Below are 25931 nucleotides of genomic sequence, written 5' to 3' on the forward strand. Positions count from 1 at the left end.
GGTATGAACCCTTAAGCTTGTTTTTATTAACTCTTAAGTAATATTCCAACAATGTTGTCTGTCTCTAACCCTCCACCAAGGGTGTCAATCAGCTATTTTTGTATAACCACCGGGTAAGTTTAATGTTTAAAAATTATATTTTTGTAATAAAATAAATTTTTGAACATATTTACCCGGTGGTTATATAAACCTTATTCCCCCCCTCCTCCCCTCTAAAGACCTATGGGCATGGAAGATCTGAGAAATTATGGAATGGTTCTGTGTATCTCGCGTGAGGGCGCTGGTGTACACCTGGCTACTTTATCTGCGATTGCCACGAGTTTTGAATTTCTGCCGGACGTCAGAGACTAAAGCTATTTTTATATAACCACCGGGTAAGTATGTTCAAAAATTTATTCTATTATGAAAATATCATTTTTGTTCCAGATTTTACAGATCAGGGAGATCTTTCCTCCACAATGCAGGAACACTCCCTGGGGAGAATTTTAAAAGTATCAACTAAATGTACTCCTAAGTGTACACCTCGCGGAGAGGTGACGGAACAGTGTTATTTCACCAGGTACAGCAGAACCTATCTAGGAAGGAACTCGCTATTCTATCCACACTCATGATGATTCTGACCTTCCTTTAACTCATACAGGTCCTAAAGGTAAGTTTCCTCCCAAAAGGAAGCAACTAGATTCTCTACTAGGAAAACCACTGCTTATTTTTCAGATTTTTCCGAGAGACCTTACCAGGAGTTAATGACCTAATTGCGTCATCCTACTGCAAGTGCACTATTAGCTAAGCACCCACAGGCTCAGAAACGTGTTCCACGTTCACTTTCATATACAAGTAAGTGCACTTTTTATATGTCAGAAGATGTGCTAACAAATAAGCAGACGCATCAGTGAAACACACCGCTATCCCACCTCGCTCACAAGTATGACGTGAATCTACCGTCTCATGAGTAACAGCAACTTGCATTGACATTATGAGAATGAGCTTTCCATCCTTTACGAGACTTGACATATACCCTTTCAGGTCGATATGGGAATAATTAGTTCATAGAGAGACTACAGTGTGTATATATATATATATATATATATATATATATATATATATATATATATATATATATATATATATATATATATAATCTATCTCATCCTCCACTGCAGGACTAAGGCTTCAGACTCGTCTTTCCACTCACATCTGTTTATGGTCTTTCTATTCCAGTCCATACCCGCAAATTTTCTTAGTTCGTCAATCCATCGTCTTCTCTCCCTTCCCCTGCTTCTTTTGCAATCTTGTAGAGACCCATTCTCTTATTTTAATATCCCTCTATTATCTTTCGCTCTCGTTATATATATCGTGCTCATATCCATTTCATTTTTTTTTACATATTGTTAAAATATCCTCTACTATAGTTTGCTCTCATGTTCATATTGCTCTTTTTCTGTCTCTTATTGTTATTTCTATCATTATTCTTTCCATACCTCTTTGAGTTGTATCTGGCTTAATTTCTAAGGCTTTAGTAAGGCTTCAAGTTCCCGATGCAAAAGTTAATACTGGTAGTACCATCTGATTAAATATTTTCTTTTTAGAGAAAGTGGTATTTTAATTTTCATAATCTCATTTTGGTTGCCAAAAGCTCTCCATTCCATGCTTATCCGTTTTTTTATTTCAGTCTTATGTCCCGGGGAAACTTTTATTGTTTGTCTTAAGTATGTATCTCTAGAGGTTCGTCCAGAACTACTTTTTGTTGTGAGCATTTTCATTGAACATTATCTTAGTTTTACTCTTATTAATTGTCAGTCCTATATTTCTGCTTTCTCTATTCAATCTTCTATTATCCTTTGCAATTCCTCCCATGATTCACTAAACAGAACCATGTCATCTGCAAATCTTGAGTTGTTAAGGATATTCCCATTACAATAATGATAACTCTTTAAGTTTTCCTAATATAAATTTTTAGAAATGTCGCCTAGGCGCACTGAATAATTTAGGAGAAAGTGGGTACTCCTGTCTAACATCTTTCGTAATCAGAATGGACTATATGTAGTTTTAGGATTGCTGTATTTTCCGTATAGATATCTTCAAGTGTTTTAACATAATATACCTCTATTCCTTGTCTTTGAAGGCCATTCATTACTACTGAAGCTTTGACAGAATCAAAAGATTTCTCATAGTCTACAAATGCCATACATAGTAGTTTGCTATGCTCTGTTGATTTTTCCATTAGCTTTTAATTACTGTACATGGATATGGTCAGTAATTTAATACCCTCTTCAAAAGCCTGCCTTCTGCCTTACTATATGGCTTGGGGGGTGCGGCTGGAAGAAAAACAAAAAATCCTAAAGAAACTCACTGAGCTTCGTATGGCAATGGAGAATACGTATACAAAATATTTTATCAAAATTCTTCAATGAAAATCCTTTTCTTTCTGGAAACGTCGCCATGCATGACGTGCTTTTGCTATTTGGCGACACATCACATCCAGACTATACCAGAAGACTTGCTCTAAAAGCTTCTATGGTGTGATTGAAGTAGGAGCTCAATAGAATCAAGTGCAGGATATTAAAAAAAAAACTTTGTATATCAATTCCATAACTAGCTCCACCCACCCACTGGTATATAAGCAGAGAGAAATGACAAAGAAATGAGATAGGAAGGAAAACATTTAGAAATCCAGTGGTCTGATAGAGTTAGTTACCAATGACAGTCTCCCTTTCAGTTCAGGTGACAAACACCTACAGTATGTCCAAAATATTATCTTGTCAGTGATGAAGAAAAGCAGCTAGCCCTTCTGTGATGTCACAAGCCTAAAGCTGTAGTACCAGTATTTTATTGGTACTTCTTAGACTGTGCCCCCTTCTTCAATATCTTAGAATATTCTAAGTAGTTTTAAGTAAAGGGACAGATGCAATCCCCATAAGAAACTGTACTATAATGGGAAAACTGTAGTTAAATGCTTGTTGAGCTATTTTTTATAAGTTTGGCCTGCCTTGCATTATACAAAGTGATAACAGTAGTAATTTTGTGTCCAAGTATTTCAGAGCCAAACTAAAAGAATTTGGTATCAGACTTGTAACTTTCACACCATATCACTCAGTCACTGTATTGTAACGGTTCCACCAAGCATTAGAGTTGCTTTAAAAACATCTAATAACTTTGAATATGACTGGGAATAAAATGCTACCTTTCGTCTTAGGCTTACAATTGGTACCTAGTGGTACTTCAGGATTTGGTCCTTTGAATGCTGTAGTAGTTCGGTCACACCACTAAAGACCATTTAGAAATTTTAAAGTGTATATTAATGCTTCAAGGGAGTAAAGAGGGTTACATGCAAAATCTTGCTAATTGCAAAGAGAATTTAAGGAAAGCTTATGAGATAACATTAGAAAACAGGAGGAACAATCAAGAGGACACCAAAAAGAGGTAAGATTTAAATTAGAAGATAAATTTGTCCTTAACAGTTATAGTTTTTTTTTCCATCAGTGGCTACATGCTATCATATTAATTTTTGCCCACCTTATTGTATATAGCCTTGTTATAAAGCAATCAACACATATAGATCCCAATAAATGGTTGGTTGCCATATGCCTCAGGGAATATTGATAATATTTAGTTTCTTTGTAACTTCATTGATAAATACACCTGGAGAGAAATTCTATTTATTTCCAAAGCTTACTCTCTTTAGCATTGTGTGTTTCTGTAAAAGTAATCTAAAAGTAATAAGCTTGTGCGCTGGAGAAATATTGCATATCTCATCCACATTAATATCTGATACAATATTATTAATTCCATCATGTAAAACTAAGTCCAACGTATGCCCAGTCAAAGTTGTTGCATTATAGACTTAAATCTAATCCATTATAGGGAAATGAACAGCAACATTGATTTTCTTTGTAAATAAGTTTGCATGTTTTTTTTTTTTTATAGAAGTTTCCCTTATTTCAATTTTTGTTGTCGAGGTCAGATCCATTTGTTTAGAGATTGAAAGAACCTGTAAAGATTCTGTTGATGATCAATGTCTCTGGATGGCCATTGATCAATTTCAGATTTCCTTTAAAGGGAAATATCCATCAATAGCTACTAATGAAAGAACTGAGTATTTTATTGCAGTTTTCCATTTACCAATGTGAGTTAGGATTTTCTCTACTTATCAATATTAAATAAAAAAAGCATGAATCGAATGTTGAATACATTGATTAGGAAATTAATGTATGTTCATAACGTATAAAGACAATCATTTAAATAATGCCAAACACACCAAGTTCAGGCATCTCGCAAACATTCTTAAATATTTAAGTACAACGCAATAACTTTAAAATCAATGCATATTTAAGGAGCATTCCTTATATTCCTATTTTGAAATCCCTTGACTAATTTTTCCGTATGAAAACTTAGTGTCACCCGATGTATTAGTTATCTTAAAACTTTAGATATTCTGAAATTTTACTTCACTTCCTTGCTGGGCTATTTCTTCTGTTGGAGCCCTTGGGCTTATAACATCCTATTTTAACAACTAGCGTTGTAGCTTATCTTGTAGTAATAATAGTAAATACGGTCTGGAGTAAAATAGATGGAGAAAATTTCCAAGAAATGAATTCAGTGCATTATGCTACGTGACGTCACAGCCGTGCGAGATTGGAGAGTTGAAAATTTGGATGATGCGTTTGTAATATAGTATAGTGCTTTTGATTGATAACAGTGTAAAGTTAACAAACATTATATGCTCATATAATATGCAGTGAAAATATTTGCCGAATTGTTAATTATATTCATATAGTACTCAATAAAGTGTCATGATAGCTGTTTTCCTCACGGGTTATCCTCATTTGAAATGTGGTTATGACCTAATTGATTTTAAAATATTATTTTTTATAGTTCTTTTTATTTTCAATTATATTCAATAATTTAATAAACAATAGAATCAATATAAAAATGTTGTCCAATTCAGGCCTAAGGAACGACGCCAGAGACAACTTTTCTTTCACCTATAAGTGTGCTTTGTTTACATTGATGGTAAAGGTGACAAGAATAGTCTCCCGGTGGCAAGAAATTGTCAGTTTTGTCGTTGTTGATTCCTGTTATAATTGAGAAGTATGGTTTTTGGAGTTAAGCCAGAATGTGCCAAATGCAAAGCAAATGAGAGCAGTATTTGGCTGAAAGATGACCATGACCAGGTATTGTGTACAAGTTGCTTCACAGCAACCTCGCAGTCCACGGCTGCTGGGTCTGCTGTCCTCAAGAATCCGAAGGAAACAAAAAGTGAAGAAAGTGACAATGGGAATGGGATGAAAAAGGACGATGAGAAAATGGAAGTAGAGGACAATAAAGAAGGCGGCGACTCGAGCAATGGAGGAAAAGAAGACGAACAGGAAGTGGACAAGGATAAGGACTCTGCCAAGATTTCAGAGAAAAGGGACACGAAACGCAGGACGCGGAAGGGACGCCAAGGGGGGAAAAGTGGCATACCAAAGGGAAAAGGAAGACGATATATATTCAAGAAAAGTGTAAGTTACTTTTATATTTTTGTCCATGGCATTGAAAAATTAACTTGGAAATAATTGCACACTGTTTTTGGTGTAACACCAGCCAACCTTACCTAAACATTTCATTTAATGACATTACCAAAGAAGAGTTGGACACTATATATTGATAATGGCTTGCAATTTAAACCAGTATTTCTTAATATGAACACTGCTTTCATGTATTCTTATATTCCCGATGCTCGTCTTGCTTTAAAGCAATTGTTTCTACATGAATGAAAACTTACTTGCAAACAAACAGTATTCGTAACCTTTGTACAATATATCAGCGGCCAGGTCCTCCCGTGTGCATAGACAATGAGAATTTTCTTCCCATTTTCTAGTCGTTTGTTAGAAGTGGTCGCTGTACTACGAAAGCTGTGTCTGTTATTCTGCAAAACTTCTAGACAAGAACAACACATAACCAAACCTACAAGCTGTGTCCTTACCTAACGGGAGGGGGATAATGCCCCTCTGTAACCACCCCTTATACTGCTGTATTCTTAGCTTACCCAGTATTTGATTCGTAACCCATTTCACTCCTAGCAAGGTAACACAATCATATTTCGTAAAGGAAAAGTATTTTACAAGTACAGTACTGTACAGTAATAAGATTGTTTATGCTTGTCCTAACGAACCACGTTTCACCCCAAAACGCATTTCATCAAAACAACACTTTGAACAATCACCAGAAAAATCCCTTATGGGTCCCATTTTATACAAATAATTAGTAAAAATTCATTACTCTTGGTAAAAGTTGCAATCCTTACAATATTTGGATTAATCGAATTGTAAATCGATTCACAAGTATCTTCGCACTGATATGTTGCCATCTTCACCTCCCTTGGGTTAAGACTGAGCATCTCTAATCCACGCTTGGTGCTCCCATTACCCTGTTTGAATTTTGGAAATGTGGGATTTTGATTGGATAGTAAAAAGGCCCTATAACAATTTCCATGGTCAAGTGGGGGATGATTGGGTTGTTTCCAATTGCCGCAACCACCGATTATTACAGTATTTTGTCGCTAAAGCACTGTTGAATTGATCAAAAAAGCATTTACAGTGAATTCTTGAAATTACAGGAGCGAGACACTTTGTGTGCAGAGCTGGTTCGACGTGTCAATTTTGATGGTTTTCAAAATATTTCTATTGGTACAGTGAACCCTCGTTTATCGCGGTAGATAGGTTCCAGACCCGGCCGCGATAGGTGAAAATCCGCGAAGTAGTGACACCATATTTACCTATTTATTTAACATGTATATTCAGACTTTTAAAACCTTCCCTTGTCCGTAGTACTGTTAACAAACTACCCTTTAATGTACAGAACACTTAATGCATGTACTAACGTACCCTAAACTAAAACAGGCACAAATATTAAAGGCGACTTTATATCATGCTTTTCCTAAACACGCCAAAAAGCACGATAAAAAATGGCAACCAATGTTTTGTTTACGTTTATCTCTGATTATAATGAAGAAACAAACGCATTTACTCATCTGTGTATAGGTTAGTTTTTGCATCGATTTTATTGATTATTCAGTACAGTATGTTGATTTGGTTATTACTAATGTTTTACTTAATTTTTCTTAGGACTTCCAAATGAAATGTTTTTCTTTATGACGCCGCCTGAAACGACGGCGTCATAAAGTACGCTCAGTAAACAAACTAAGGAATTTAACGGGCATGATGAAAGTGATAAATAATGATATTACAGTAAAAGCTTTTATAAAATATGTTATTACAAATATTATTTACCGTATCTATATAAAATCATACATACGTAGCAAAGCAGGAAAACAATTTACGAGAGAGAGAGAGAGAGAGAGAGAGAGAGAGAGAGAGAGAGAGGAGAGAGAGAGAGAGAGAGAGAGAGAGAGAGAGAGAGAGTTGTTTTACATACGTAAATGTAAATTTTAAACAAAAAAAATAGCCCCATTTCATATAAAATAGATTACAAATATTTTACTTTATCATATTACAGTAGTCTGTATAATACTGTAAAGTTCAGTACAGTATGTTATTGTTATAGTCGTGGCGATGAAATTCTCACGAAACAAAAACACGCCATTTGATTACAACAGCTGATTCATTCTCTCTCTCTCTCTCTCTCTCTCTCTCTCTCTCTCTCTCTCTCTCTCCTCTCTCTCTCTCTCTCTCTCTCTCTCTCTTCGTGTTATACAATACTTACATTTAGATGAAGAAAATTAGTTTTCTTAGTGCCAATTAAATACGAAACGAAAAAATTAGGCCGAGTCTACATCTATTTCAATCATAGCTAAAAATACGGCATCCGATTTCATCAGCAAACCACTATTTTTGGGGAAATATCATTTTATTCTAGAAAATTGCCACTCTTTAATTAGTTAAGTGCACATTAAGAAAGCGTGTACTTTTGTTTTTTAAATTTCGGGTGTGTTTTAAAAATCGAGTATTGTTGACTTCTTTTTGTTTTACTTTTGGCTGTGATTAGATCAGCTGACATCTACTGTAGCTGCCGCTCTTGAGAGTGTACGAATACACTAACAAAGTATCGTTTATACCATTTCTTAACTTATTCAAACCGTCTACAGTATACAGTTGATATTACATAAGCACCAATGTGTTATAACCTATCAAATTTTTTTGTTTATTACATTTAAACCCCCCTCTATCTCTCTCTCCCTCTCTCTCTCTCTCTCTCTCTCCTCTCTCCTCTCCTCTCTCTCTCTCCTCTCTCTCTCTCTCTCTCTCTCTCTCTCTCTCTACCTCTACCTCTCTCTCTCTCTGTGGGCTACTTTTCACTACCTCCCATTCCTTACCTCTCTCTATCTCTCTAACAAATGATATCTTTGTTGCTCCTCCAAGTTTCATTTATATTGAAAATCAATCATGATTCAATTTTCCTTACTTTTTCCAATCTCGCACCATCGGTCACATCGCGGTATTTTCGATATTTCCGGAAAATCCGCGATATATGTAGATACATGGGTTATGAAAAAAATCCGCGAAGTGGTGAATCCGCGATGGTCGAACCGCGAAGTAGCGAGGGTTCACTGTATTCGTTAAGTACTTACCTTAGGTATTTATAACATTATGAAATTTTTCTTATTCTATACAAGTTTCTGATAGAGTTGAAAATAAGGGAGTTATTGGGCATGCTGTCATCATTCATATAGGTGGGGTCGCAGTCATACATACACCCCGAGTTTTCACCAAGAATAATTAATTTTAGCTTTCCATTTTATTTTTATCATTATAACTTACAGTAGTAACCATTGCAATCACTGTTTAAACTACCTATTACCACCTTCATTGTTGAATGCCATTTTTTGGGCCAATCACCTACCTTCATTGAGTACTGACATATATTTTCTGTTTGTTCCGTAACCGAAATACAAACCACGCTATTTACATTGGGTTTACCTTTTAGCGCAGCTGAAATGACGAGCCAATAGTTTTAACGAGGGTTAATTACCCCCGCGCTAGTTAGCAGGGGGTAGGGGAAGGGGTAGCTTGCTACCCCTCTCCCCCCACACACCGGTGACTTGCTTCACTTCACTTTTGGCTCGGCGATGAACAGACGTGTCTGTCCATCGTCCTCGTTGACAGCCTTTAATCTTTTTCTGCTTTTTCTCTACAGCTTGTGTGTGTGTTTGAAGTTGACTACCTTTTTTATCTTTGCTATGCGTACGTGCCCTGGTGTTGCCGGCCGCCCTTGTGGGACCTTTATGTCGGCCTTGGATACGGATCCTCACACCCTTTGCCCTCAGTGTCGGGGCCGACGGTGTGACCAGGAAAACATGTGTAGGGAGTGGTCTGCCTCCCAGTGGGAGAGGTTTGGCCGCCGGCGTACGAAGAAGTCCAAGAGAGACCGTTCTCCTTCGGGGGTTGCCTTGAAGGAGGAGGGTTCTCGGGACTCTTCTTTCGTCGCCCAAACCTCCTCCGAAGCTCCCTCTCGTCCGGCTCCTAAGGAGAGTCGGCCGAGTGGTAGCGCAGGCCCTAGTTCTGTTTCCCAACCTTGGGTGGGGGGAAAGGGCGTCGCCTCCCATAGCGGGGCGGTTTCCCCCTCCTCCTCCGGGGGAGGTTATTGATAATTCGTTTTCTAATGATGATCTTTTACAGATTTGGGCTTCCCTGGGGCTTAAGGGCTTGCCCTCCAGGGTCGCCTTGATTGACCTTGTCTCGTTTGGGGCCGCCGTTAAGCAGTCGCCGGCGGTAGCAGAGGTAGCCCCTCTGTCTATCGTCGACGTCGTGGTGGCAGAGGCCTCCGACGGGGCGGGGCAATCCTCTGCAGGTGCAGTTGAGGATGTTGGTGCGGACGGCTCTCCTCCCCTTTCCGTACATCCTTCGTAGGGGGAAGTGAGTCCTACGTGCTCTTCTGCTGTTCAGCTTCCCTCTAAGGGGAGTGCCTTGACTGAGACTCCCCTTCGGAGGACTGATGGTCCTGATGATCTTCCCCGTGGCCGCCTTCGCCGTAAGGCTCACCGTCCGCTGCGTCGCAAGGGCCTCCCTTCCCCTTATAAGGGGGTTAGGAGGCGCCTTTTTGGATCTTCTTCCTCCGAAGGGGACTCTCCTCGTCGTACTCAGCCTACAGCTCCTGCTCCTTTGGACCTCTCTGCGGACCGTTCTCCTACTCCTGCTAGAACTTCTCCTTCTGGGTACCTCGTCACCCGACGGGCAACGGTCCCTTCGGGGCAAAGGGATTCTTCCCTTTCACGTGCAGCGTTAGCGCACAGGCGCTTTCCTGCTCGTTAGCGCTCTCCTGCTTGTCAATGCTCTCCTGCTCGTCAGCGCTCACCTGTTCGCCGGCGCTCTCCTGATGTTCACCCTCCTCGTCAGCGTTCTCCTGAGGACATCCTCCATCCTGTGGTTCCTGAAGAGCGCTTAGCGCGCCAGCATTCCCCTGCTCGCCCTTCTGCAGTGTTAGCGCACAGGCGCTCTTCTGATCATCAGCGCTCTTTTGAGGATCATCGCCCTCTTGCTCGCCAGCGCTCCCCTGTGGTCTCTGATCATACTGCAGTCCCTGTTGGGCACCCTGCACGCCATCAGTCTCTTGAGCTCTCTCGCGATCCTCATCTTGTGTCTACTCAACATCGTCAGCGTTCTCCAGCGCTTGTTTCTAAAGCACATGTTCGCCCACGCGCCTACGCTCTTCCTGTTCCTGTTCGTGTACGCGCCGCGCCAACTGCTCCTTCACAGGATCTCACGCGTCGCCCCCTTGCTCGGCAGCGATCACCTGCTCGCCAGCGTTCACAGACGATCCTAGTATCGCCTGTTCGTCAGCATTCTCCTACGCGTCAACGATCACCTGATCATCGGTGATCTCCGGACCGCCCGCGTGACTTACAGCCTGCGCGCATGCGTTCTCCAACGCGTCGTCGACCAGAGATTCTGGAAGGACATGATTCGCCCTCTGCTAGCTCGCCATCGCGCGATCATTCACCTGCGCGTCTTGCGCGCTATCGCTCGCCAACGCGTCACCATGCGACAACGCGCCATCGCTCACCTGCGCGCCAGCGTTCGCCAGCTCACCACCGATCGCCTGCTCGCAATCGCTCTCCCTCGCGCTACAGGTCTTCTGACCTACGTCGCCAGCGACCTTCGGAGCGTTCTCACTCGCCCACGCGGCAACGCGTTCCCTCGCCATCGCGCCAACGCATTCGTTCGCCGTCTCAGCCACACGCTCGTTCGCCTGTGCACCCTCGCGCCCACTCGCCTGCACGCCCGCGCGACCGCTCGCCTGCGCGCCCGCGTGACCGCTCGTCTGCGCTCCCCGCGCGACCATCGCTCGCGGCGAATTTTTCAGCCAGTGGTAGCAGCAGGAACACGTGTTCCCAGACAGCGCTCTGGATCGCCTCCATCCAAACGAAGGACTGTTGTGCAGGACAGGGAAGACACTGCGGAGAGGTTAGTGCATCCTTCTTCCCCCCCTTCTTTTCAGGCAGGTACTGTGGTGTCTACTCCAAAGGATCACCCGATCCCTTTCCCTCCAGCGAGGATTTCGGACTGTGTCCGTGGAGCAACAGACTTGGTTTGGTCCTCTGATGCGGGCGTTAGTGAGGGTAATGAAGCCAGCACTCGCCGATCAGGGCAACAAACCAACAGCTGCCTCTCCTACGCTGAAGAGAGGAGTGGACTTCGTGGTGACTTCCCCCAGGGCGAAGTTGGTTCCCAAGAGGTCTGTCGCGAAGCCCCCTTCTCCTGCTCGAGCGTTTTCTCCTTCTCCCGAGGACGAGGCTTTTCCGTCCTCGGGTGAGTCCAGTGAAGCGGTAGTCTTCCCCTCGGCACCAAGGGGGAAGCCTTCGCTTCATGGAGGAGAGTCGTCTCGTGCGGAAGGGGCTCTTCGAACCTCTTTGTTGGGATCCTGTATCCCTCCCAGGAGGGAATCCAAGGACTCCAAGACCGTCCCAAAATCATCTTCGAGGATTCGCCAGGAACCCGCAGCTCCCCGGGGGAACGTCCACGCTTCACCCCAGGAAGAGATTCCGGGGACAGGAGACTTAGCTGCCAGCCCGCAAGGAGATCAGCAGGAATCTGAACATGCCTTCTGGCAGGTCCTGAGCCTGATAAGGCAACTTAACGGGCTTATGGACCCCGTGATCGCCCCCCGTGAAGGCAAGGACACTATCTTGGACGAAGTGTTTGACGTTCGGAAGGCCCCTAAGTCCAGTGCGGCTCTGCCCTGGTCTCGGGGTCTGAAGAGTGCCAGTGCCAGGGCCAACGCTCAGCTCGCGATTCTTGCCTCCTCCAGTCATTCCTCTACCGGGAACAAGCTCATCCCTCCTCCTCGTCTTTAGCAGAGGAGGTATTTCGAGATCTTGGGTGAGTCCAGCCTCGCTCTTCCTCTCCATCACTCCGTGGAGGAGCTGGTGAAGGGAGTTCCCCTTGAGAAGCTCTCTGCCCGGCAGGTGTCGTTCTCGGCGGCAGAGATCCTTAGCCATGAAAAAGTCGCGAAGTGTGCCATGCAGGCCACTTCGTGGCTGGACTTTTGGCTAGGAACTCTGGGCATCCTATTGCGCTCCGAGGACTTGTCTAAGGAGACCAATAGGAAGGCCCTGGAGACCTTCTTACTCTCGGGCACCCGCTCCATCGAGTTTTTGGCGCACCAGGTCACCACCCTGTGGGCCAACTCGGTGTTGAAGCGGCGCGATGCTGTGATCGAGAGATTCCATCCAAAGGTCCCCGCCGTGGATGTGTGTAGGCTCAGACATGCTTCCATTCTTGGGGAGAACCTGTTTGAGCCTCAGGACATGGAGCGAACGGCTGAGAGGTGGAGGAAATCCAGCACGGACTCCCTCCTCCATAGGGCCCTTACAGCTCGGCCCTATATGCCTCCAGCTCCGCCGCAACAGCATCAGCAGCCTCGTAAGGCTCCGAAGCAGGCACCGGCAGTTAAGAAGGTGGTGTCTAAGCCCCAGCCCTTTCCAGCCAAGGTCAAGAGGGGCGGTAAGTCCTCCAGGGGAGGCAAGACTCCTAGGGGTAGCGGCCGCGGCCGCAAGCCCTAGGGGTGGCAATCCCCCTGCGTGTCCACCTGTGGGGGGATGCCTTCAGTGTTGCGTCCGCAGGTGGCAGCAACACGGGGCCGATGCTTGGACGGTCTCAGTGATCGTCCAAGGCTATCGCGTCCCGTTCACAACATCTCAACCTCCCCTGACAGCGAATCCAGTGTCGTTGAGCTCCTATGCCATGGGGTCGGCAAAGGGGCTGGCCCTTCGGGCCGAAGTCGAGACCATGCTCGAGAAGGGTGCTCTCCAGGAGGTCGTCGACGGCTCCCCAGGCTTCTTCAGTCGACTCTTTCTTGTAAAGAAGGCGTCTGGAGGTTGGAGACCTGTCATCAATCTCTCAGCTCTGAACGGGTTTGTCAAGAAAACCCGGTTCAGCATGGAGACAGCAGACACGGTCAGACTTGCGGTGAGACCACAAGACTTCATGTGCACACTGGATCTAAAGGTCGCGTACTTCCAGATCCCAATCCATCCGTCTTCCAGGAAGTACCTAAGATTCAGCCTAGACGACAAGATCTACCAGTTCAAGGTGCTGTGTTTCAGTCTCTCCACAGCTCCTCAGGTGTTCACCAGAGTGTTCACCCTGATTTCATCTTGGGCGCACAGGAACGGCATTCGTCTCCTTCGTTATCTGGACGACTGGCTGATTCTAGCAGACTCGGAGTCGACCCTTCTTTGGCACCGAGACAGGCTTCTGGATCTTTGCCAGGATCTGGGGATCGTGGTAAACCTCGAGAAGTCCTCTCTGCAGCCATCCCAACGACTGGTTTATCTAGGCATGCTAATAGACACCAATCTCCACAAAGCCTTTCCATCAGACGACCGGATAGCAAGGCTGAGGAGGGTGGCGGAACCCTTCCTCAGGCGAGAAGAGCTCCCTGCCCAGTCGTGGTTGCGTCTCTTAGGTCACCTATCCTCCCTGGCCCGTCTGGTTCCAAACAGCCGCCTCAGGATGAGATCCCTGCAGTGGCGGGTCAAGTCCCGGTGGAATTAAGGATCCAATTCTCCGGACATTCTGATTCCGATGGGGTCTTTGGAACAGACGGACCTGCGGTGGTGGCTGGCCGACGAGAACCTGCGGAAGGGAGTGAGTCTTCTCGTCCTCCCCCCGGAATTGACTCTGTTTTCGGACGCGTCAAAAGAAGGGTGGGGGGCGCACGTTCTGAACCAGAGGGCCTCAGGCCTTTGGTCAGAATCAGAAAAGTGCCTACACATCAACCTGCTAGAATTGAAGGCCGTCTTTCTGGCTCTTCAGCAGTTCCAACGGTCCCTGGCGGGTCACTCCGTGGTGGTGATGAGCGACAACACCACGGTAGTGGCTTACATCAACAAGCAGGGAGGCACTTTTTCGCAGCAGCTATCCCATCTTGCAGTAGAGATTCTGAGGTGGACCGAAATCCACTCGATAACACTATCAGCTCGCTTCATTCCGGGCAAGAGGAATGTGCTCGCCGACAGTCTGAGCAGGGCCTCGCAGATAGTGAGTACCGAGTGGTCTTTGGATCCTCAGATAGCCAACAAAGTCCTGACTTTGTGGGGTTCCCCGACTGTGGACTTGTTCGCGACAGCGTTGAACTTCAAGCTGCCCCTGTACTGCTCCCCAGTCCCGGACCCCAAGGCACTCTGGCAAGATGCTTTCCAGCAACGGTGGGACAACATCGACGTGTACGCCTTCCCACCGTTCTGTCTGATGAGAAGGGTGCTCAACAGGACCAGACTATCGGTCAACTGTTCGATCACTCTGGTAGCTCCGCTATGGCATCACGCGGAATGGTTCCCGGACCTTCCGCAGCTCCTGACGGAGCTCCCGAGGGAACTTCCTCCACGACACGAGCTTTTCAGACAACCCCACTCCGGCATCCCTCACAAGGCCGTGGCCTCGCTTCGGCTTCACGCCTGGAGACTATCCAGCGTCTCCTCACGGAGAGAGGCTTTTCGCAACAGGTTGCGGAGAGAATGTCTCGGCACCTGCGAAGGTCCTCTGAGGGAGTTTACCAAGCAAAGTGGAGAGTTTTTTGTGGTTGGTGTCGTGGGAGGGGTATCTCTCCACTCGATGCCACTATTCCAGCAATAGCGGACTTCCTCGTTTATCTGCGGGAAGAAATGCGCCTTTCTGTCTCGGCAGTGAAAGGCTATCGCTCAGCCTTAAGCTTGGCCTTCAGGCTGAAGGGCGTGGATATTTCTTCATCGCTAGAACTCTCTTTACTCATACGTAGCTATGAGCTTACCTGCCCCCTGTCGGAAGTGAGAACTCCTCCTTGGAACGTGGTTCGAGTCCTCAGGGCTCTTAAGAGACCTCCCTTCGAACCATTACGCCAGGCCTCCGATCGCCACCTGTCTTGGAAGACGGCTTTCCTTCTCGCTTTGGCTTCGGCCAAGCGGGTTAGTGAACTTCATGGTCTCTCGTACGACATAGCCCATTCAAGGGGATGGGGGGAGGTAACGTTCAGGTTCGTCCCTGAGATTGTTGCCAAGACTCAGAATCCTGGAGTGCCGGATCCTCGGTTCGACTCTTTCAGGATCGCGAGTCTCCGTTCTGTAACAAACGACCCAGACCAGCTGCTAGTATGTCCTGTGAGGTGTCTGAGGCACTACTTGAAGAGAACGGCTGCAGTCCGTCCTCAAGTGCGAGCTTTGTTTGTGAGCACAGGCAGGACTAAGAGGAGGGTCACCAGGAACACCATCTCAGCTTGGATTCGAAGGGTTATCCACCATGCCTTGAATCCAGACCCTCCTCCGTTACGTCGCCCTAGGGCACACGATGTCAGGGGTGTTGCTACATCCCTGGCCTTCAAGAGAAACTTCTCTGTGACGCAGGTACTTCAAGCTGGGGTCTGGAAGCATCAGACGACCTTCACAGCCCACTACCTGCAAGACGTGACCCACAGGAGCCTTGATACGTTTTCTATCGGCCCTGTGGTGGCTGCACAACAGCTGGTCTAACCTCAGGCTCCTTTTTGGACAAGTAGCAGTAGGTTGAGGGCGTTGTTACCCGGTCTTAGTCTGCGTGAATGAAAGAGTATGTCTGACCCTTACTTCTTTCTTCATTGTCCCCTCTCTTGGGGAAGCAGCATCCTGGTCCTCGCATAGCTGACCTCAACCTCTGCAGGTAACCCATGCTTCTTTGTGCTCCTAGTATTAAGCTTAATACTGTTGCGTCCCCCATACCCTGACGAGGTGGTACAGTATTGGGAACGTCCTATCCTAGATTCCTATCTAAAGGTCTCAAGGTCAACTTCATAGGACGAGTCACTCTTTCCTCCTCACACTGCTTATGTAGGCCACTCGTTCCTAGCGATGCTAGGAACTTGTGAGGTGCAGGGCTCCTTTTCTCTAGTGCTGCTCACTGAGACATTGAGCCCCCGGGCAAGCCGAAGTCAGTAAGGCTGGGGACTTTCCTCCCTTCCTAAGGGGTAAGTCACCCAATGTAAATAGCGTGGTTTATATTTCGGTTACGGAACAAATGACAAATTCGAAGATAATTTGTATTTTTCCTAACCATACAAACCTTAGCTATTTACACATATGTGCCCGCCATCCCTGACCCCCAAGTCAAGTCCTACCTCTAAGTGAAGTGAAGCAAGTCACCGGTGTGTGGGGGGGGGAGGGGTAGCAAGCTACCGTTCCCCTATCCCCCGCTAACTAGCGCGGGGGTAATTAACCCTCGTTAAAACTATTGGCTCGTCATTTCAGCTGCGCTAAAAGGTAAACCCAATGTAAATAGCTAAGGTTTGTATGGTTAGGAAAAATACAAATTATCTTTGAATGCGTCATTTTTATATGTAATTCTTTCATGCAGTTGCTTTGGTATAATATTTATGTGCCCTGGCTGCAAACACTCCTATTATAAGTTCATGTCCACACAAAAAAGCTACTGATAAGTTGTTGTGTAGTCATAACTTGTGTTAAGTGCCGAAACTCCAGTAGTTACTGTTAGTTAAGGGAAAACATCACAATTAGAGATGCTATGAGAAGTGCAAAGACTAAGAAAGTATTCTGACTACAAAAGGCATTTTTTATAGAAAAGATGTATTTTGAACCTTATTCACCTTCATCAATTACTTCCTCTACTACAACCAAGACCATCAGACTGTTGAGGATAACCTTGAATTCTCACCTCTAAACAATAAAGTTAGATATTAAGTTTGTGGTAAGGGCGCGACTTTCAGGGGATGTCAATGGTGTACATAGTGCCAACCCAGTTAATTAAGGTAGGTGAGGAACCTTAATTATTCCATCACTTCATACAAACTAACGCTATTTATCGGGTTATTACTTTCGGCGAAACTGAAAGACGAACCATTAGATTTTTAGCGAGGACTAACTATACGTCCACTAGTTATCGGGTGGTTGGGGGTTAGCAACTACCCCTCTCACTCAACACCTGCGCTGTGAGCCTCACTTTGCTTTTGGCTCGTGTGGAGATCGTTTGTTACCACTCTTCCCCTTACCAACTTTATTTTTACTTTTTCTTTTTCTTTACAGTGTGTGTGTGTGTGCGTCTTCTTGCCATCATTATGCGGACCTGCCTAAGACCTGAGGGCCACTCCTGAGAAGACTTTTATGTCCTCTGTTGATACTGATCTTCACTGGTTATGTCCGTCTTTTAGAGGGCAACTGTGTGATAGTGGTAACACCTTCACTGAATGCCGGGAGTGGTATGCCTCCCAGTCTGGAAGGTTTAGGCGCCGATGGAAGAAGAAGGCTTCCTTGAAGTCGAAGAAATCCAAAGCTTCTTTTTGCTCCTCGTCACTTGCTCGCTCATCTACGACCAGCTGTTCGCCAACGGTTCGTCATTCCCCACACAGTTTGCCGTTCACCGACGGTTCATCATTCTCCGACATCTTGCTGTTCACCAGCCCACCATCAGTCTTCAATTGCTCGTCACTCCCCTGTGACTCGTAGGCGTTCGCCCTCCATGCAGCGTTCACTAGAGCTTCAGTGATCGCCTGAACATCGTTATCTCTCGCCAGAACGTCGTCGTTCATGAGAGAGGAGACCAACACCTAAGTCTTCTCCTTCACAAGCCTCTAGGCAGTCTCCAGGGAGTAGGCATTCACCTTCTTGCTGTTCACCCTCTCCTGGGGCATCCTTACTGTTTTCTGATCTTTTTCAGGTGTGGCCTGCTCTGGGTTTATCAAGCCCTCTTTCGAAGAAGGTGCTGTTGCATCTCCTTCATTTAGGTGCTGAGAGGCAATGTTCGTCCTCCTCTGAGATGGATCCGTTGGGTTTACTTAGCATGGACCTTCGTGACCCTGAGGAGTCAGCTGCAGCCCCGCCCGTTGATTCTGGCCCTGCCTCTTCCGCCGGTGCGGCCGCATTTGCTGTGGACTACGGTACCCCCCTCGCTGATCATCCTTCGGGGGTGTAGTAAAGTCCAAGGCAAGTCTCTCCCGGAGGTGGTCACCTTGTTTTGATGGGAGAACCCCTATAGAAAAACTTCTTTGAAGGCCTGTCAGAGACCATCCTTCTGGTCAGCCCTCCCTTGCGGAGGCTTGTCCTCGTCTGCAACAAACTCGTCGCCTCAGACATTTTCCTTCGCCTCTGACAAAGAGAAGTCTGTTTGGCTCTTCACTATCTGCTGCTGAACGATCCCCTTTGGAGCATTGTTAAGGACCTTGCCGTTCGACCACTCCTCAGCATTCACCTTCGCCTAGAGATCGTCAGTCTGACGAGTCTCCTCAGTCTCGCCGTTCACCCACTGGTTCCCGACCTTTGCCTGTGTCACTGGACTCTCCTCTGACTCACCGTTCTCCAACCTTGCGGCGTTAGCCAGTCCAACGCTCTTTGTTAACCTCTCACCAACGAACTGCTGTTCGTGTCTTGCCATCACCCTTTAAATCTTCAGATTCCCGAACTGCTCACCGAGTTTAATAACTCGCTTGGCGCAGGATGTTCTCAGTCCCCCAGCTCCTCGTCACTTGCTCGCTCATCTACGACCAGCTGTTCGCCAACGGTTCGTCATTCCCCAACAGTTTGCCGTTCACCGACGGTTCATCATTCTCCAACGGTTCATCATTCTCCGACATCTTGCTGTTCGCCATCCCACCCTCAGCCTTCAATTGCTCATCACTCCCCTGTGACTCGCAGGCGTTCACCCTCCATGCAGTGTTCGCTAGAGCTTCAGTGATCGCCCGAACATCGTCATCGCTCGCCAGAACGTTGTCGTTCATGAGAGAAGAGACCAACACCTAAGTCTTCTTCTTTACGAGCCTCTAGGCGGTCTCCAGGGAGTAGGCATTCACCTTCTCGTGGTTCGCCCTCTCCTCGCTCTCCTGCTCTCAAGCCTAGGTCATCGCGTTCTCCTAGGAGAATAGGATGTTACGATGTACATTAATGGTTTGCGGACTACGACCAGATGGGCACTGGCCACCACCCCTTGATTTTATACTGGGCAAGGGGACCCAGCTAGACCCTCAGAATTTTCTATTATTATTCTAGAGTTATACTGTCATACGTATATTGGTACATTGTACCGAGTTCTAAATAGATAAAGCAGGATGCTTTCCAAGTAAGATTTTTTCTTTATTTCATGTTAATTAACCATTAGGAAAGGAAAGAAAACAATACTTTTATAGGCTGGAACGTAAAACACCCTCTGGGAGGAAGTATATTGATAAAAAGATTATTAATAAAAAATTTATCTAGAAAGAGAAAAAAAAAAGAAAATACATATCGGCCACACATTGGACACTCCTATACCAATACAACTACCAGATGTGACTTCACACTGTATCAATACAAAGTCACCAGGAACAGCTCATTCAGTAAGTCACACAATAAAAAAAAAACATAAAATACAAAAGTCCTTCTAATAACCATCCATCGGATTCCAGATACGAAACCTATACTGTAAGCATTAACATCATGACAGAGCCTGTAAGGGTAGATAAAAGAAAGCTTCAAGCTAAGGAGAATCCCACAACATTATAGACCATGATCTGCACACACAGACAGCAGGTTTGGACAATGACATCAATTAAAGTTTACCTCCAGCTGAAACTTGTTTGTCTACCACTATAAGGTCTTCATAAGTGACCCTAATACTAGGACAATTGTGTCAATGAATGAAAAGAGGCAATTACACTATGACGGGGAAAGATATGTCAGGGAGAAGACTGAGCACACACATTAGTAGCTAAACAGGAGCAGATATGTTCATAAAATACAGTACTTAACTCAGGTTTAACAAGGCAATTAATTTTGTGACGTAGATTTAGAACAAAAATGTTAACTCATATCGTCTAATCACAACCTGGAAATCTTTATACAACGTCCTCACTATCTATGCACCCTTACCTGAGCAACTAAGGCCAATTTCCAAGGAGGTTTTGTCACTTGGTCAGCTTCGTATCGTGGGGTTTATCTTCAGGAGTAGGGTCATGCAGTTCAAGTTTCACCATCTAGTAGATGTAGACATGAATAAAAGTTGTACCCAACACAGACAACTCGCTTTCTTCTTTCTCTGCCATTGCTTGCCCTCGCTTAAAACTCTGTTCAATATTCAGTAAACACCACCAGTAATTATAAAACTGTTTGTGGTAGTGAAATAGTCAACACTAACAGTGAGATCAAACTTGGCACTTTCAAATTCCTCTACAGTGCCCTGTTGTTGGCAGGATCCTCAGTCTTTCTAAATGTAAAACCTTATCCCTGCGGGGTACAGGGTGCCATTACTCTGTAAAAACAAAGGAATTTTTCTGATAAAGGAAATGGACTAGAGCACAAAAAATTAACAAAGTATTAAAATATATTAAAAAGAATGAAAGCTAAACAATAAAAATAAAAAAATAAAACTGGAAATTATTTGTATTTTCCCTAAACTGCACACCATGATTCCTCGTTGCTGGGAGGAGTGGGGATGGTGGCTGGTACTACACAAACATACACTACCGGGGTCTAGCGACGGCGGGCAGGGCACCCGGTCGGGACTATGGTCCACCCCAAACCCAAAGCTAAGTCCTTCAAAAAGAAGACAACCGTGTTACCCCATGCGAATGGGAAAACGGCACGCTAATAGATGATGATGTCTGTTTTTTTTTTTTTACACAACGAGGACGTCCCCCAACGGTCTTCCCGCCTGATGTTCAAGGTGCCTAAAGAGCTACTCGTCCAGTCCCTTTCCCTCGTATGGAGGAACCTTTGAAGCTGCAACCTCTCTCCAGGTTGTCGTGTCTCAGGTAAGGCTCCTTTGCTGAAACCCTCATCGTCGATCCTCTTAGGGGATCTTTCAGGCTGGGCCGCCTTGGGTCAGGAACTGTGGTTTGGAGCCCGGGTTAGGGCCGTCCACTAAGCCTTTGTAGCAGGTGTTCCCTTGATTCGTCCCTTGGGAACACCCAGGATACCTCTGGAGAAGTCTTCCTCTCCTCCGGATCCAAGGCTTAAATCCAAGGTTCCTCTCCCTAGAGAAGCTTTGGCTTCTTACTCCTCTCCCCTGATGAGGAAAAGAGGAGTTTTAGATCAGTTAGTCTTGCCTAGAGTTAAACTGACTACTGTTGAAACATCCAGGTGTAGGCTCAGCATCGTCGTCCCAATGCCTCCCCGACCGGTGCACAACCTTCACCAACTTCTCAAGAGGCTTCTGTCAGAGAGGAGTCTCTGGTGATCTCCTTCCGCCCCTCTACCATCGAGGTGGTACCTCGTGAACTCTGGCCAGTTTTAAAGCCTTTGAAAGAAACTGTTTTCGCCTTCTGCAGACGAGCAATGAAGGGAGGTCCCTCCAAAGGCTTCCTTCCTGGAAACCTTTTTCCCTCCGAGGAAAGAGTCCAAAGACTTCAAGACCCTTCCAAAGTCCTTTGCAAGGACTTCTAGACCTTCAGAGGATCCTAGGAGGCTATCTTCATTGACTGCTGAACTGTATCACTCCAAGGATGACCATGATCCACCCCGAGATGATATCTCGTGGGTGGAAGATTTCGAGCACGACTACCTTCTTCCTAAGGCTGCTAGTCAGAGGCTATCGGAGGCAGAGCAAAGGGAGACCGAGCACGCCTTATGGCAGGTCATGGGCTGCACGAGAACCATCAATAGGCTGTCAGAGCTGGCGGTGGCTCCTCAAGAGTGCAAAGACACGGTCTTAGACCATGTATATGACACTCAGAAGCCTCCAAGACCAGTGCTGCCTTGTCCTGGTCTCAGGGTCTGAAGAGTGACTGTCGGAAGATGAACGCTCAGATTACTGGCTCCTCTAGGTCCCTCCAGGTCCTCCTCAAGACTCCTTTTTCCACTGTGTGTACAGCAGAGGAAATACTATGAGGTACAGTATTCACTGAGCCTCTTCCGGCCCTTTCTCATCACCATTCGTTGGAGGAATTGACCTAGGGGATCTCTCTACAGAGACTTTCAGGGTTACAGGTCTCGTTCTCTGCATCTGAGATTCTCAACCATGAAAAGATGGCAAAGTATGCCATGCAGGCTACTTTGTGGCTGGGCCTCTGGTTAGGATCAGTGGAAAACCTGATGAGGACCGAGGACTTGTCCAAGAAAAGCTCCAGGAAGGCGATGGAAACCTTTCTCTTATCGTGAACTCAAACCATTGAGTTCCTGGCCCAACAAGTAGTGAACTTGTGGGCATACACCATCCTTAGGAGAAGAGACGGGGTAGCAGAAAGGTTTCATTGCCAAGTCCCACAAAACAAGGTGACGAGACTCAGGAACTCCTCTCTGGAGGGTTTCTCCTTGTTCGACCCAGAAGACGTTGAGCGGGCTGCGTAGAGATGAAGGAAATCCAACCAAGACTCCCTCCTTCATAGGGCCTTGATATCCCGGCCCTATAGGTCACCTCCTCCTCCGCAGGAGAAACACCGGACAGTAGCCAATCAACCAAAGGTGTCTAAGAAGTCCTTTCCTGCTAAGGACAGGAAAGGTTCCACATCCTCACGTGAAGGGAAAAATCCCAGGGGAGGTGGCCGGGGCTGCAACCACTAGGATGGGTAATCCTCCCACTTGTCCACCAGTGGGGGGAGATGCCTGCATTGCTGTTGGCAGAGGTGGATGCAGCTTGAGGCTGAACCCTGGACAGTCTCCGTGATTTGTTCAGGGTATCAGGTCCTGTTCACAAAATCTCTCCCTCCACTAACCAAGGATCCCGTTCCATCGAGCTCCTATGCAAAGGGATCTGCAAAGGAGTTGGCCGAAGTCCATACCTTGTTGGAGAAGAGTGCTCTGCAAGAGGTCCTTGACGACTCCCCATGCTCCTCTCGGTTTCGGCAGTAAAAGGTTACCGCTCAGCCTAGAGTCTCGCCTTTAATCTGAAAAGAGTAGATATTTCCTCTAAATTGGTACTTTCTCTCCTCATACGAAGTTATGAACTTACCTGTCTGCAGTCGGATGTGAGACCTCCTCCATGGAATGTGGTTTGGGTCCTTCGGTCCCTGAACGGTCCTCCCTACGAACCATTACGCCAGGCAACAGATAGTTACCCTCTTGGAAGACAGTGTTCCTACTCGCCTTGGCTTTGGCCAGAAGAGTTAGCTAACTTAATGGTCTCATGTATGACATGGCCCATTCAAAGGGATGGGGAGAGGTAAAGCTCAGCTTCATTCCTAAGTTTGTTGGTTGCAAAGACTTAAAATCTGGGGGTAGCGGATCCCTGATTCGATTCCTTCCGGATAACAAGTCTCCAGATCAACTGTTCATATGTCCAGTAAGGAGTTTGAGGTATTACCTCAAAAGGACATCAGCAGCTTGGCCACGTGTGCCTGCACTTTTTGTCAGCACAGGGAAGGTTAAGAGGAGGATCACGAAGAGCGCCATCTCCGCCTGGATTCCCAAGGTTATTGACCTGGACTGAATCCTGATCCTCTTCCGACACATCGACCCGGAGCACATGACGTCAGGGCCATTGCTACGCCCCTGGTGTTCAAATGAAACTACCTTGTGGTGCAGGTTCTACAGGCGGTTGTGTGGAAGCTTCAGACGACCTTCACCGGGTGCTAGACGTAACCCACATGAGCATGGAAATTTTTTCCATTGGTCTTGTGATGGCTGCCCAATAACTGGTTTAACACCTCGGGCTCTTTGATGGACAAATAGCAGGAGGTTGAGGGTATTGGTTAACTGAGATTAGATGAATGAATGATTATGAATAACTGGCTCCTTTCTTTCTTCATCCTCCCCTCTCTTGGGGAAATCAGCACCCAGGGTTCTCTGCAAAGCTGACCTCAACCAACTGCAGGTAAACCATTGATCCCTCGTGTAACCTGGTATTGTGTCAATACACTACTGTTATGTCCCCATACCCTATCGAGGGGGTTATTTGGAATGTCTTGGTAACCTCTGAAGATTCCTATGACTCAGAAGAACTCTTACCTTTGACAGTCACATTGCTAGTATCACAAACACAGAGCTTGAGTAGGCCACGGACCATGCACAGCACAGTTTTAGCAAGGTGTAGGGTTTCCACTTATTATGTGCTAACCACATAAAGAGGAATCTCGGGGTCAAAGCAAAAAGGCCAGATTGGCAAGGACTTCCACCCTCCTAAAGGGTAAGTCAACCCCTATAAATAGTGTTGGTTTATATGTATTGACGGAACAAATGACAAATTTGGAAGCAATTTGTATTAATTCCGACGCGATATACAAACCTTGTAATCATTTAATATAGGAATTCGCTTCAGCGCAGCTGAAACAGCCGAAGAGAAAGAAAACCAGGCAGTTGTGCTGATTGGTTGGCTGGTGGTATGGGGCGGAGCTTAGCTCCGTCCCCTCCCCCCACCACCAGCCCACTTTCCTCATTCACTCGCTTCGGCTCAACATGGATGGTTGTGCTACACTCCGCTTTCTACGCTGCAGCCCTTTGCCTTCTCTTGTGCTTGTGTACGAATGATTGTGTGATTTTTATGGAGGAGAAAGTTACTCGTAAGATGCGATGTTGTGCAGGCCGTGGCGGGCACTGCAGTAGGTGGCTTTCGTCACCTTCTATAGACCCGCACACACTCTGCCTGACATGCAGTGGAAGACCTTGCTCTCAAGGTTCTCCCTGCCGTGAGTGTGAATCCTGGCCGCCCTTGCAGTGACAAGCTTTCGAGAATCGACGCAAATATCACCGGACCCCTAAAGCTTCTTCTGCTTGAGAGAGCTCGCCTCTCTCTCGAAGAAGAAGAGGGATCTGGTGGTAAGTGTGTCGTCTCAAGAGAGTGTCACAGCGAACTCTACTCACGCCCTCTCCGAGTCTGAGGAGGGTGTGAGTATGATTTTGGTTAGCTCGAATTCACAGCCTGTCGGGGATTTCTCGGGTTTTGCCAGGGGAGCGGGTGACCTTAGCACTCCCGCTACTTCGGCTATCTCAAGGGACACCCGACAGGTTGTTGGATCGTCTGATACCAATGACGACACATTACCTGGTAAGATGGGGGAACTTTGGGCGTCTCTTGGATTAGCAGGTAAGCCTGACTTGAATTTGTTAAAACGGCGTTTAACTCTGGCGGACGAGCTTGAACAACGTCATTTGAATGATCCGATTGTTGATGAACACATGAATGTAGCTAATTTTGTAACTTTATCAACTCCCATGTTCCCTGATGCCCCTGTTGTTGTTGGCCACGTACCTGATAAAGCATTTGTTCCTGGCAAAAAACAAACTTTTTCCAAGGATAAAATAAGTGCAGGACTCCCTGTTAAAACAAGGGAAAGTAATGTTTTAAACACCGAGATTTCATCAACGACTGCTGGCAAACCCTTTTCAGCTTCGCCTGCAAGTCATGTAAAATTAAAATCTGCTAAAACTCCTGCGGATACAAGATGTTTTTCAGGTTCACCCACATTCACCGACCACGGCTCTTCCTACGGACATGGCACAGGTATCTCGTACGGCTTCGAAGCAGAGATTCAGTGCACCCTCTACTTTGATTTTAGCTGACGATACATTTGTTCATCCTCGTTCAGTGTCGTCTGCTGTTGCCCTTACCACCATTCCAGTACCTTGGAGG

General features: G+C 46.0%; 1 protein-coding gene across 1 annotated transcript in view; it reads left to right on the top strand.

Moving 5' to 3' along the window:
* The first annotated feature begins 4984 nt into the window (after positions 1–4984).
* The window catches only part of LOC137642689 (GATA zinc finger domain-containing protein 1), an 81909-nt gene continuing 60962 nt past the window's right edge, over positions 4985–25931 (top strand). The window contains exon 1 of the mRNA XM_068375471.1: positions 4985–5501. Coding sequence (XP_068231572.1) covers positions 5091–5501 — 411 coding nt within the window. The 5' untranslated portion in view covers positions 4985–5090. The remainder of the gene's footprint in view (positions 5502–25931) is intronic.

The sequence above is a fragment of the Palaemon carinicauda genome, chromosome 6 (assembly GCF_036898095.1).
Source record: "Palaemon carinicauda isolate YSFRI2023 chromosome 6, ASM3689809v2, whole genome shotgun sequence".
Classification (NCBI taxonomy): Eukaryota; Metazoa; Arthropoda; class Malacostraca; order Decapoda; family Palaemonidae; genus Palaemon; species Palaemon carinicauda.